The sequence below is a fragment of the Eptatretus burgeri genome, chromosome 6, assembly GCF_056783735.1.
Source record: "Eptatretus burgeri isolate ZD-2024b chromosome 6, Ebu_testis_v1, whole genome shotgun sequence".
NCBI lineage: Eukaryota > Metazoa > Chordata > Myxini > Myxiniformes > Myxinidae > Eptatretus > Eptatretus burgeri.
Genome location: NC_140966.1, coordinates 3,954,415 through 3,967,611, shown reverse-complemented (window position 1 = coordinate 3,967,611; position 13,197 = coordinate 3,954,415). Strand labels below are relative to the sequence as shown.

Sequence of the window (13,197 nt, the reverse complement as noted above, 5' to 3'; positions counted from 1 at the left end):
GGCGGGGCTTCTGCCTGCTCGGCACGTTTGGCTTGCTTATAAATGCAAAAACCTAAGAATAGGTTCCGGGGGGGGGGGCAATCACATACTGAGGAACTTATTCTTAATCCAAATCTAATTAACACCGCACCACCCCCCGTGTGGTGATGCGTAACACTTCAAGCTCACAGTTTCCCGACTTAATTACATCGAGATGTTTCCTACACGTCCACGGACCAAACAATTATATTCAATCCTAAATTCCTGATTAAATTCCTCCATCTACCCCCACAACCATCACATTGTGAAATTTACTTCTTCATTGCCCACTATGGCCATGTCACTCAGAGTACATGAGGGGTTTTAACGACAAAAACGGTACATTCCATCTCCGTACAGTCTGAAACACCATGTGGAACAACCTCCTTAGGTGCCTCACATCTCACGGAGACAGACACTAAAATCGACTCCTCAACTCCTGCAGTGAAAGGAGCTGCAGGGTCAACATTGTCATCACAATCAGCTTTTTCATCATAATTAATTGCTTCTTTCTCATCATCAGGAGTTAGAGCAACGAATCTATTAAGCAAAGTTAAGTCGGTCACACAAGGAGCCCCCTTCCGTGTGGGGTCCATTGTGGTTCCCGGATAACACGATCTTTTTTGATTCGTTGATAACTCCTTCATTGTTAACGTTCGGACGTTTGAGTTTTTTTTTTTTTCAGTATATTTCAGCTCTTACTAGCAGTAATAGTAGTGAAGCCTCTGTCATTCAAGGAGGTTTCTCTCACTGCTGCTGTCCATGTCAAAGGATGGTTGTCCGAACTATTAACGGGGTCTGCCTGTTCACAGGGACAATTACCTTCATACCTGCACCTTTGAGATCCCCGTGTTCCCTGCAAGTGAAGCACGTCGTCGTTTCGGTCGACACATATATTTGATAGCTGTGTCCATCAACCGAGAACATAATGGCTGCGTAGAGCGTCTTGAGCATTATTTTTCAGAATGATACAACAATGACGCCGGAAGGTCATGATGTGTCGGAGCAAGTCGTCTGCTCGAAGCCGTAGCAGAATCATGGATATCCGTGGCACGACGGTGCTGAAACTGCGAAGAGCAGAGATGATCTGCTCGCTTTTTATAAAAGGAGATAAATTTGAGAAGACTATTCGAACCGCCGGGGTGTCCATTGGACGAACACTGATATAAATGTCCTGTGGCAAGGACAGACCTTGTTCAACCGCCTCATTTTCGAGGTGTTCCTCCCATACAAAAACCACAATTCTGTGGGTTCATCTTCGAGGCGGCCAAGATATTATCCAGGCCTAAAAGCTCACCGAGACTTGTTACCATGTCCTCGACGCTGATTCCATCAGGCGGGCAAGCAATGAGTCCGTGCATACGAGGCAATGACTCGTACCTGCGATTCTGCAACTAAATGTTTGCCATAGCCAAAAATAAACGAAACCAAGGAAACGAATAAATAAACTTACAAAAGAAAACCTGTCGCGAGCAAAGCCTGCAGGCAAAGGTAAAATAAAAATAAACAGCAATGGTAAAGCCGATAACTGACGATGTTGAAAAACATGGCAAGCCGAGTACAAGCCCAACACTTGAAGTTCTTCAGGCCAAGCACACAAAATTTACCTCTCTCTCTCTCTCAAAAATGCAGTACACAAAAGGAGCTTCACAAAGCACATACGAAAACACAATGGAGCAACATAGGGAAGAGGAAAAACCGAACGAGACCGAGCAATCACAACAGGAAGCAGCCACCATGACACCACAACTGAAAAACGAATGACCACCAGGGTGTGAGAGAGAAGAGAAGAGAATAAAGTATTGTTGCGAATTCGCGCCCGTCGGCGTGCGGACGGCCACGTCACTCGAATCGCGACCGTGTCGCCCACCGGACGGACAATTCAGTCGTGACCCTCCGGGAACTATCGCCCGGAGCCAGTCACGGGTGGGCCTTTCGATCTCACCACAATCGTGCCAATCGGCCACCCGCGTAGGATAGGGTTGTTCGCCAAACTCGACCTACCTAAGTACCCACGCAGATGGTAAACCGGGCGATCGTACCTCGCCGCAGGTCGACTCCGGACACGAGCCGCTTGGGCGGCCCGTTCCGTACTATTGGGATAACCGAGTGGTGTTATCGTCGACCTCGACGGTTCAGATTATTTACCGGGCGTTTTGCACCCACTACGAACCCTTTACTTGAAGCAGGATGGAGGGTCAATAAAAAAAAGACGAAGCGAAACGGGAAAACAGTTCACACAATGCACATTTATTTCCCGGCACACGGAAAGCACATATGTACAGCCAAACAGTCAAAATGCACATATAGCAACCCAAACAAAAGCAACAACGACACAGAGTTACTACCGACTACGTGCACACACGGCAACACTTATACAGTTCTACTTTACAGACGGCGCCAACACACATTTACACAAAAGCAAAGGAAAGAAGCCACCCTCATAGACAAGGGGGCAGACAGGCCTGAAGGCCAATTATGCGCGTGACCTGGAGGAGCGGCCAGGTCCGCGAGACCAGGGGGGTCCTACCCGCGTCCTCGTGACGCGTTGGCGGGCGAGCCGCAGATGTGGCCGCGTGGTTGTGCCCCGACTCCGTGCTCCTTGGCCGTGTTTCGTTGGCACGACGTTTGGAGTGGGGTGGGAACGGGGCCCCCTTGTTGCACTATCTCAGCACGGGCGAAAGGGGGAATTGTTGATGCCCTGGGGGAGGAGAATGGCTGGCTGGCTTGGGTCCCGCGACGAGCGATCCCACACCGCGACCTCGTCGTCGACCGCCGTCCTTCTCGCCTCGGACCCGAACTCCTTTGCCTCTTCCCGCAACTCTTCTCAGCCGACTGCAGAACCCAACTCGATGACACACCGATGACTTCGCCACCCGACTCCACTGACTTCGCCACCCGACTTGACTCTTCCTGCCACACCGATCACTTCGCCACCCGACTCCACTGACTTCGCCACCCGACTTGACTCTTCCTGCCACACCGATCACTTCGCCACCCGACTCAACTGACTTCATTCGCCTTGCGCTCGCCTTCTTATTGGCCGGCAGGAGCAGCTTATATGCAAATATCCGGATCAGGATGACCTCGGGGGTGGAGCCACGCTCGCCCATTGGTCGGAGGAAAGGGGGCGTGAATCTCCCCTGATCTTATAATTTGCATATATCGATTTCACACAGACGCGCCTGGAGGCGGGGCCAAGCCGCTCCGCGCTTACTAATTGGACGGAGGGGAAGTGGGCGTGTTGCATAATTATTGATCCGAATTTTCCTCTGAAAGGCCGCTATTTGCGCTCGCGGCTCGGTGTGTATCGCTGAACGGGCCCAAGACAGCCCGACGCTCAGTGTTCACAGGTGATGCAGGAATGGCCGTAGAAGGAGAGAGGTGAGGGTGGTGGGGGTTTTCGTTGGTGGTTTTATGGTTATGGTTCAGTTTGGGAATGACGGTGATGCGATGTTTGTGGGATTGAGTTGTGAAGGTAAAGGTCGTGGCTGTTGGCGTTGTTGTTGTCTGAGGGTTGGAGCGTGGTTGTAGTTGGTGACGATGGCTGGCGTGGTGGTTAAGGTGGTTGTTGTGTGATGGCGGTTGACACGTGGTTGTTTCAAAATAAAGATAGAACAGAAAAACGGCTATCTCAAAGCGTCGCAGCCGGGATGAATCACATAAATTCCCTCTATACAACGGGTTTGGGGCTAACTACACATGTACTTCGAGATATCTCACCTACGGGCCCTGAATGGTGGTTTGCGAATTTCCACAGCCGTAACAGTATATTCTGAATATTCAGGTATACCGAAAAAAATCGACACGAAAAAAAAAAAAACCCAGTATATCACCAACAAATCGAAGAAAGGTGTTTCCAATCTTTAAATACCAAACGTGATTTAAAAAGTTTTGATGCTCTCGGCTAAACATGGAACAGGAACAGTGAAACTTATATCGTCAAGACATCACGTCAGGTCAGGTCAGGTATGGGAGCATGCACCAGAGCAGCACGTCACTGCGTCGACGTTCCGCCGGTACTACAGGGGCCTCTGTCTGGCCATCCCCATCTCCTTGAGATTCTGATCAACCTGCTGCAACCACGAGGCACGTGATCGGCCCATTGGCCTCCTCCACTCACGAGACTCCCTCGCTGAGAGAATCTGGTGAGCAGGATCAGCGTCAGGAAAACGAAACACATGTCCATACAGCTGCAGCTGATGCTCAGAGACTATGCAGGTAACAAATCTCATTTGAGTCTCTCAGCAACCGCTCGTTAGACACAAAGTTCCACCAGCGATAGCCAAGGATTCTCCAAAGAGACCTGGTACCAAAGGAATTAAGTCTCCGTCTCACATCCTTGGTCAGAGTCCAAGTCTCACATTCATAGAGCAAGACTGGAAGCACCAAGGACCTGAAGACTCAGACTTTCATCATCAGACCTGAAGACACATCAATCTCATTCGCTCACCCAGTTCATCCTCCGCCTTCCTGCACCTCGGAACCATCATCTCGCCTCACCCACGGACATTTTTTTGCCTACAACTGGGCTCAAGCCCAGCTTCGTTACCAGTGGAGCTCTTTTGCATCCAGGTACACGTATGCGCTTGCCGCTGCTTTGCGTCATTCTCACCATGGGGATCGCTCTGCTATCCAGCGAGCCATCTGCGCCTTTCCCAGGCATTGAGACGGATGGGGACAACTGCACGTTGGTCCCATGTTAATTCGGGAGTTGATGTGCGTGGCGCAGGCGAAGGACCATTGAGGACGGATCCAGCGCAGCAACTTCGCGTGGAGGATGATGTCACCATGGAGTACATTCAGACAAATGCGCCTGCCATGCTCTGAGGGAAGAGGGCGGCGCGTCACCGGCGCTCCCTGAGGCCACTCCCACACTAAATGTGGAACTTTCCCTTTGACCCCACCCCCACACCCTTAAGTGTCAACTTTGGTCGCGGGGGGGGGGGGGGGAGGGGCAGTCACTTACAGTGGCCAATTCTCTGTCCTGAGCTCACAGTGCAGTTCTGTGTGCACAAGCTCAAATGTAAGTTCAAGTGGGGTCCTCTGGAGTGAGAGTTGGTGGTGGGAACGGAGCGATGAGCAAGTGGACCAGGCGGCATGCTGCACAGGCTTAGTACTGAGTAAAGGAATTGGTGGACATGCTCATTTTACTATCGCTGGAGTACAGATAAGGTCATTTTATTTGCAATGTTCTGGTACAGCCTGGCTTTCTCCACAACAATGGAAGATGAAAAACAACGTTGGGTTTCATGAACATTATATGTATATGAAGTGCACCCAAATGTGCTGCATATGTGCTCTGGCAATGGCCGTGATGATCGTGTGCCAAAGGAAGAAAAAGTCAGAGTAATACGAGCATGCCTGACTTCAGGCACCTGCTCTTGTCATGGATCTCAATCAAAATAATCATAAGGACACATTGAAATGATATTCACTCTCATTGGTTACCAAATGAATTACACTCCTCAAGATACCTTCAAACAGCTCATTAAGCATTAATCCCATGTCACATAGATTTCAAGTTCATAAATCACAAAATTGTTGGAGTTTTTAACCACCAGGTGGAGTCGACTCAGCCTGTCTTCCTTCTGAGGTCGGTGAAATGAGGACCAGTCGACCGGTAGAGGGTCACAGCATCAGTGGTACAGCTGTGCTCCAAGAAATGATAGCGACCCAGCAGCCAAGCTGCCAAATGCGAGAACAGAGATGGGTGGACCAAAAATGAAGGAAAGGTCCGATTGAAGTGGAGAAGCTGTATATCTGTTTTCTGAAAATCTGATGAAACAACAATGGGGTGATAAGCCAATACCCAATATCAAATTGTCGTTGTAGCTTTATTTATGAACCGATTTTCATGAAACAATGTAAATAATGGTGTCCAATAGCATGAAGCCAAGAAAACCTTGATGAAATGGAGGAGAGAATAACCAATGTTCTCACCAATATTCCTGAAAACGTGCTCTCGTCAGCAGGAGCAAATGTGCCAGTCCATTAAGGAAATGTGTTGACGGTGCTGGAGCATATGTGGAGGTTTAAATGTTGTGCATGAAACCTCACCTGGCACTTTCATTCACAGTTTGCTTCATTAAAAATCGGTTCATAAATAAAACTGCAACAACAATTTAAAATTGGGTATCGACTTATCATACACCATACACTGGAAAAAGCAAATGTTTTCATATTTGTGTTACAGGTGAATAATGGTCACCATTCCCTCCAAGTGCTTCAAAAGCTGTGCATTGCCCTCTGTTGTGATCCACAATTCTGTCCCATGATCTTTATATTCCGCCAGTCTCTCTATCCTAACTCAACCATCTTACTTGCTAGTTTCAGTGTTTCCTTCCTTCTTCCCTGTCTGTTAATTATCTTGCTGTTTGTCCCACTGTCAGTTATACTTTCCATTCCTTATCATCTGTTTCGTTGGAGTGCTTCCTTGAGTGCTTATGCCACTTCATGAGGGCTCTACAATATTCACACTAAATACTGAATATCCATTGAATTGAACAAAGTTCAGGGGCCACTCGCCTGTGTTTGTCCCCGCGTTGTTCTGTGCTGTGTTGGACGTTGGTTGGCTCGCTGAAAATGTGCAATTTTATTTTGCACCACGTTTCTCCTTTTTGTGTGATCTTTTTTTTTTTTGTATACCTTGGTCGAGGCTCGTATGAGAGCTAACACACAACTCACAGCAAGGGGGCATGAGACAAGAGGGGTGGGAGTGGAAGGGACAAAACAGTGGGGAACAGACACATTAGGTGAACTGTGGAAGTGAGAGGGATGGGGATGGGACGGGGAACATGGCGAAGAGAAGATGGACATTTAAGGGACTTTCAGGAAGGAAAGCAGGGGAATTGAAGGAAGTGGGCTTGGGTGGATTATCGGGGGTAGAAAAGATCGAGGATTTGGATGGGGGAAGATAAGAGGTGGTGGTGAACAGCTGTTTTGAAAGTCTGGAGGGAAGAATGGGAAAGAATAGAGTGAGGAAGTTTATTCCAAAGGCGGGAAAAAAGAGGAATGAAAGAGTGAAGATGAGCAGTGATTCGTGATTTTGGTAGTTTTACCAGAAGGGGGTTGTTGGCGGACCTTGAGCGCCCTGTGGAAATGTGGTGGGGACAAATCACAGAGAGAGCAGGGGGGGCAAGGCTGGAGAGGAGTCGTTGGAAGACAGAAAGACCACCGACCAACCTGCGGTGATTGAGTGAGAGGCCCAAAGACTCAGCTTCATTGCGGGAGATGCCGATGATCTTAAATGCCCTGGTTTCGACAGCGTGAAGCCGAGAAACGTGGGAGGCAGGAGCACCAGCCCAGAGGGGAGAGCAGTACTCCATCAGGCTACGGACAAAAGCTTTATAAGTGGTCAGGAGCTCAAGAGGGCCGAGGCAGGACTTTGCACGACGGAGGATTCCCAGTCGGCGACTGGCTTTTGAGGCGAGGTTGGAAATGTGACTTTCCAAGGAAAGGTCATGGCAGATAGTAAGACCCAGAAGCTTGAAAGAAAAGACTTCTTCCAGAGGATTGTTGAGAAAGTGGATGGGGGGGTTTTGTAAACGGTCCTTTCGAAGAGACATAGTGAGAGTGTGAGATTTGTCTGGATTGAAAGACATGTTCCACGTGTTGGACCAGTTTGTGATTTTATCCAGATCTGCAGTGAGCGAAGAAGCTGCTGCTTGCCGGTCTGAGGGATGACAGATGGTACGGCAGAGGGTGGAGTCGTCGGCAAAGAGAAATAGAGGATTTTCCAGAGAGTCCGAGAGATCATTGATGAAAACCAGAAAAAGAACAGGGCCCAGAACGCTACCTTGAGGAACTCCAGCCTGCACAGGAAGAGGGGATGAAATAACTCCATTTCGAGCCACACATTGACTGTGACAGGAGAGGAAGTCTGTGAGCCATGAGTGGAGATGGCCTTGAATACCATGGGAAGAGAGTTTGGTGAGTAGGGCAGGGTGCCAGACTGTGTCAAAAGCACGTGATATGTCCAGGGATACGGCTCGGATTTCCTGTCTGGCATTGAGGACCTCCATCCATTGATGGGAGAGCAGAAGCAGCATATCCAGGGTAGAGTGACCTGGTCTGAAACCAAATTGATGATTGGAAATCAAGCCATTGGAGAAGAGGAAGGATTTCATATCTGAGGCGATGATGGATTCCATAACCTTGCTGATGATTGGGAGAAGGCTGATTGGTCTGTAGTTAGAGGGATCTGTTTTTGCACCTTTTTTATGCAGGGCAGTGATGTTAGCAGATTTCCAAGTAGATGGCAGATGACTTTGGGCAAATGAGAGGGTGAATAGAACAGAGAGAGGGTGAGCAAGAGCAGAAGAGCAGGCTTTGAGGACACGTGGGCTGATGCCGTCTGGACCGGTTGCAGAATCTGACTCGAGGTTTGACAGCAAGCTCTCCACCTTGTCAGGAGAAAAGGATACAGAGTCCAGGGACAGTTGGGTGCGACTGGGTAAAGTGGGTAGAGATAGTGATGGGTTTAGGACACAAGATTTAGCTGCAAACACCGAGTTTAGACATTCAGCTTTATCACGTGTGGAATCAGCAGTGCGGCCATTTGAGGTAAGGGAGGGGATGGAGGGGGAACATACACCAGAAACAGATTTGATTAAACGCCACCAGGATTTTGAGGAGGGAGAGAGGTTTGAGAGTTCAGAGTTGAGATGAGAAAGATGTTGTTTTCTGGCTCTCCTGAGGGTAGATACACACTTGTTCCGAGCTTTGTGGAAGGAACTGAGATTGCCCTCAGTTGGGTTTGCTTTCCATGAGGCAAAGGCAAGTTGTTTCAGGACAACTGCCTCGCCACAAGCTTCAGTAAACCAAGGGCGGGAGGAAGGGTAAGACAACTGAACACGAGAGGGGATAAATCTGTGCATGAGGGAGAGCAAGTTTCTTTGAAAGAATTCCCAGGATGAGTTGATGTTTGAGAAAGTAGTGATAGGAGACCAGTCTGTAAGTTTGAGGGCTGCTTGGAGACCCTGCCAGTCGGCTTGAGTGAAATGCCAGACTCGACGGCGGTGAGGTGGTTCTCTGATAACAGCCAGAGAGATGTCCACTTTGACAAGGACGTGGTCAGAAGAACCAATTGGAGCGAAGGAAGAGCAGCAGATATTGTCAGGGAAATTTGTCAAAATCAGATCCAGAAGAGATGGAGTACCATTGGTTGAGATCTGGGTCGGGAAGTTGACTGATTGAGTCAGTCCCAATGAGTCGCAGAAAGCTTTTGCTGAGGTGCCATGGCAGGTGAGAGAGGTACCCACACCAAGCCAACTGGTGTGATGACAATTGAAGTCACCACATAAGAGGAAGAGAGAGTTTGGATCAGAAGATAGAAGATGGTCCATGTTTTCGGATAGTGAGGTGTAGATGAAGTCATCACTGTTCGGTGGACGGTACAGTACACATATAAACATGAGGTGGGAGTGGAGGGAAGCCGAAGCCAGAGGTATTCCTGAGGGTGTGGGGGAGTGAGAGCAGTGCATGGAGAGTGAGGAATAGAGTCTTTGATGAAGAGAGCAACACCTCCACCAGGACGAGGCTCAGGTCTGTCATACCGTAAGAGGGAGTATATTAGAATCTTAAGAATCTTCTTCTTTCATTAGAAGAGGGAGTAAGAGGGAATCTTCTTTCATTATACGACCTATCACTTCGGCAGAGATAAATCCATACCAAAAAAAATAAACGTTTTGTTTTGAAAAGTTTCTTCATCTGTTTCGTGGAGTGCTTGCTAAAGCCACTTGGCGCATGCTCTTCAAACTTCGTTGGTGACACCGCGGTTCGATACTGGAGTTTGGAAGGCAAAAGAAGTTAGTTGATTGCAATGATTGTTATATAAAGCAATGAATCGCCACAACATGGCAGGATAGCCGAGAGGTACGTCTGCTCACTCTAAGCTGTCCATCCTTGGTTCAAATCCTGACCCAGCTATAAACTGTCATCCCGGTGTTTCACAAGCACGGTGATTAATCAATGTGCATGTCGTCTCTTGGATAGATGATAAACTGGGCGTCACATCTGCCGGAATCTCCCCCTCCACCCTCCTCTCCCCCCCTCCTCACCCCTCTCCCTCTCTCCCTCCCCCCTTTCCTCTCCCACCCCTCCCCCTCTGTTAAGGGGACTGTTAAGGACTGACGGTTTAGTTTTGAATTGAAAACTGCTTCCCCATTGAATAGCATGTATGAATCTGGTTTGGAGTGAGCCGACCGGTGGGGCAAAGGTCACTGCATGTGCGAGCATGCATGCACGCAGACAGGCCATTGCCAGGTAGATAGCGTGGGTTTTAAATGCTCCCACCTGGTTTTATATCGAACCCTGTGATTAAAAAGAAAATGTTGCTGTTTGGGTGCGTTTTATTGCCCTTCCCTTCCCCGCCTCTCACACTGCCTTCCCTTCCCCTCATGCTGCCTTCCCTTCCCTTCCCATCATGTGGCCTTCCCTCCACCTCCCCTCACCCATCCCCCTCCCCTTTCCTCCACCTGCCATGGACATCTCCCAGTGGTCTCCACGTGCTGTATTAACGTGCTGTTTTAATGTACCCCATTTCATTCAATCCTGTACTACCCCCCCCCTTCTCCAAGTCCCACTACCAAATGCAAGTCGAGAACCCCTCCCTTCATGCTTCTCTCCTCTCTCCACCATCCTACTCACTCCACCCCCTCTGGAGTGTATAGCAACGTTTGGTGAGGCGCCCCCTCCCCAGCCCCTTCCTCGCTCTTCGCCGCTTCCTATCTCTCCACCCCCTCCTCCTTCAACTCTTCTTTCCCCCTCCCCTCGCTCCTATCACTCTCACCCTCCCCTCGGTCCTATCACTCTCCCCATCCCCTCGGTCCTGTCTCTCTCCCCCTCCCCTTCGTCCTGTCGCTCTCCCCCTCCCCTCGGTCCTGTTTCTCTCCCCCTCCCCTCGGTCCTGTCTCTCTCCCCCTCCCCTCGGTCCTGTCTCTCTCCCCCTTCCCTCGGTCCTGTCTCTCTCCCCCTCCCCTCGGTCCTATCTCTCTCCCCTCCCCTCGGTCCTATCTCTCTCTCCCCCTTAATATTCTCGTCAGCGAGGTGACGGGCTGTATTTGCTTGTACTATTTAAATAAAAATATATTGTGGATAATTTTTGACTCACCCTCGTATAAAACAAATTTTAGCTTCGTCAGCTCATCAACAATTATTCATTTGTATCTATCTTTCCTTGCAACTGCAAACAGGCCTCTGCCAACATTCTCAAGGCGAGAGCGGTATTCTAGTGAGCTGTAGTGATTCTGGGGTATGCTTTTCAACCCATACATAGCTCCCCATAAGCAACCAGCGAGGCTTCCTGTTGAATCACTATCTCCACCATGCAAGGCTGCACGCAAACATAGCTCCTTCCAAGATGGTCCAGCGGCCAGAATGGCATCGTAGGCTATTAAGCCGATATCATGGCCACTGCTGCCTCCCCAACCACTGAAGCTCAGTGATGCATAGAAGGCATCTCTTGCTGATGGTCGAGCTTCGTCCACAGGGAAAATGGGTTCAGAGCAGCCATCTGAAATCCCACGTAACTCCAAATAGTCACGCCACTTCGTCTCAAAGTAGGGCCTGGAGAAAAGAAACAAAGTGGATCAATGATGCTGAAGACGGTCTTTGATTTGTCAAAAATTATGTGGTAGGCACCATAAAGTCTTTTTTTCCAACCTTCAGCATCAAACATGATGCTTTGAACATCAGTGAATTCGATCAACTCTGTATTCGTTTTATAAGAGAGTGTGCTGGCACTCTCTATGTAGGGATGGCGTGGAAAAAAATGTCGGCCGCACTCACTATATACAAAACTAAAGTTGGAGTATCTTCTCGAAAAGTCGCTTAGGCTACATAAGAGAGCCTACCTGGACTGCTCAGATGATTATCTAGGCAGGGATCACTTTTCAGTACTCCCGACCATGACAAAAGCATAAAACTGAGATTGGTCAAAACCGGCAAATCTTCTCATTATTCATAATAATAACAAGGATGAAAGGCATAAAATGTCATGGGGTACCCAGTGCTGCCGGGGGGAGAGATGGGGGTTCCCAGCGCTACCCAGCGGTTTGGCAGAAGTCGAAAAAGAAGTTGGATGGACGGACAGCACATGATAATACCTTATCTGGAATGTAAATTGCAGATAAGCTAATAATAAGGATAATATAATTAATTTATTAATCAATCAGCTAAGAGCATCTCGAAACCACCACTGTTTCATCTGAATCTGTAACTTTTTGAAAATGAAGTGATTAATCGAAAAATTATATAATTAATAGTTTCATTGATTAATCAATAATTCTAAAATACCCTTTATGACCAAATCACTTGTTCACGGTTATGTCCAAATATCAGCTTCCTTGCTCAAAAGGTGCCTGAGATATTGGCCAGATGAGAAAGAAAATAAATAAGTGATGAATAAATCGATAATAATTAAGTAATTCATCAATTAATTGATTAATAAAAAAATACTTTTTTGCCAAAGCACTTATTCACTATTGGACCCAAATTTCAGCGTCCTAGCTCAAAGGGTGGCTGAATTATCGCCTGGACAAACAAACAAACAAATAAACAAGCCGGTCGGCGGACATGGGAAGTCAACTACCCAATAGAACCTGACGCGATGGGCCCGTTCGATGGGGAATGACCTGATAATTAAGCACAAGAAAATTCATGATTCTCGCTTCAAGGGTTAATGCTGCAGATTGTTTTTTCGTTAAAATACCCCCACATTTAGAGGTTTTTCGGCCGTTGCCAGGCAACGGAGGGGTCCATAGCAACGGTTCTTTCTCACACATAACTAGGACATACCATGAACCTACCATACCAGTTTCATGTATATCTGACTCAGTCTCTGAGATATAACGAACTTCGTTTTTTTATTGTTTTTGACCAGGGTTCATTCAAAGTGCATCTTCTCCGACAGTTTTCATAGGATTCGGCTGGAAATTTTTGACAATATGGCTGAATGTACTGCCCACAGTCGCTCATGGCCCGATTTTTTTTTTTTTATTATTTTCGAAAAAATAATTTTTTTTATGATTTTTCAAAAATTTCAGTCCCATTGCTAGGCAACGGTGGTGTCCATAGCAACGGTTCTCATTTGCACATTTGCAAACAACTGGGTCATGGTATAAACCTACCAACCAAGTTTCATCGAAATCGCCATTGTTAACGGAGCACTGGACCGAA

At 48.0% G+C, this 13,197-nt stretch overlaps 1 protein-coding gene across 5 annotated transcripts in view; it reads right to left on the bottom strand.

Moving 5' to 3' along the window:
* Positions 1 to 5,183: 5,183 nt before the first annotated feature.
* Positions 5,184 to 13,197, bottom strand: part of ADPRH (ADP-ribosylarginine hydrolase) — a 45,010-nt gene continuing 36,996 nt past the window's right edge. For 4 of the 5 annotated variants that reach the window (XM_085883742.1, XM_085883745.1, XM_085883743.1 and 1 more), the window contains one exon: positions 5,184 to 11,586. In XM_085883742.1, coding sequence (XP_085739868.1) covers positions 11,178 to 11,586 — 409 coding nt within the window. In that variant the 3' untranslated portion in view covers positions 5,184 to 11,177. The remainder of the gene's footprint in view (positions 11,587 to 13,197) is intronic. The other variant, XM_085883746.1, reaches the window with a different exon arrangement.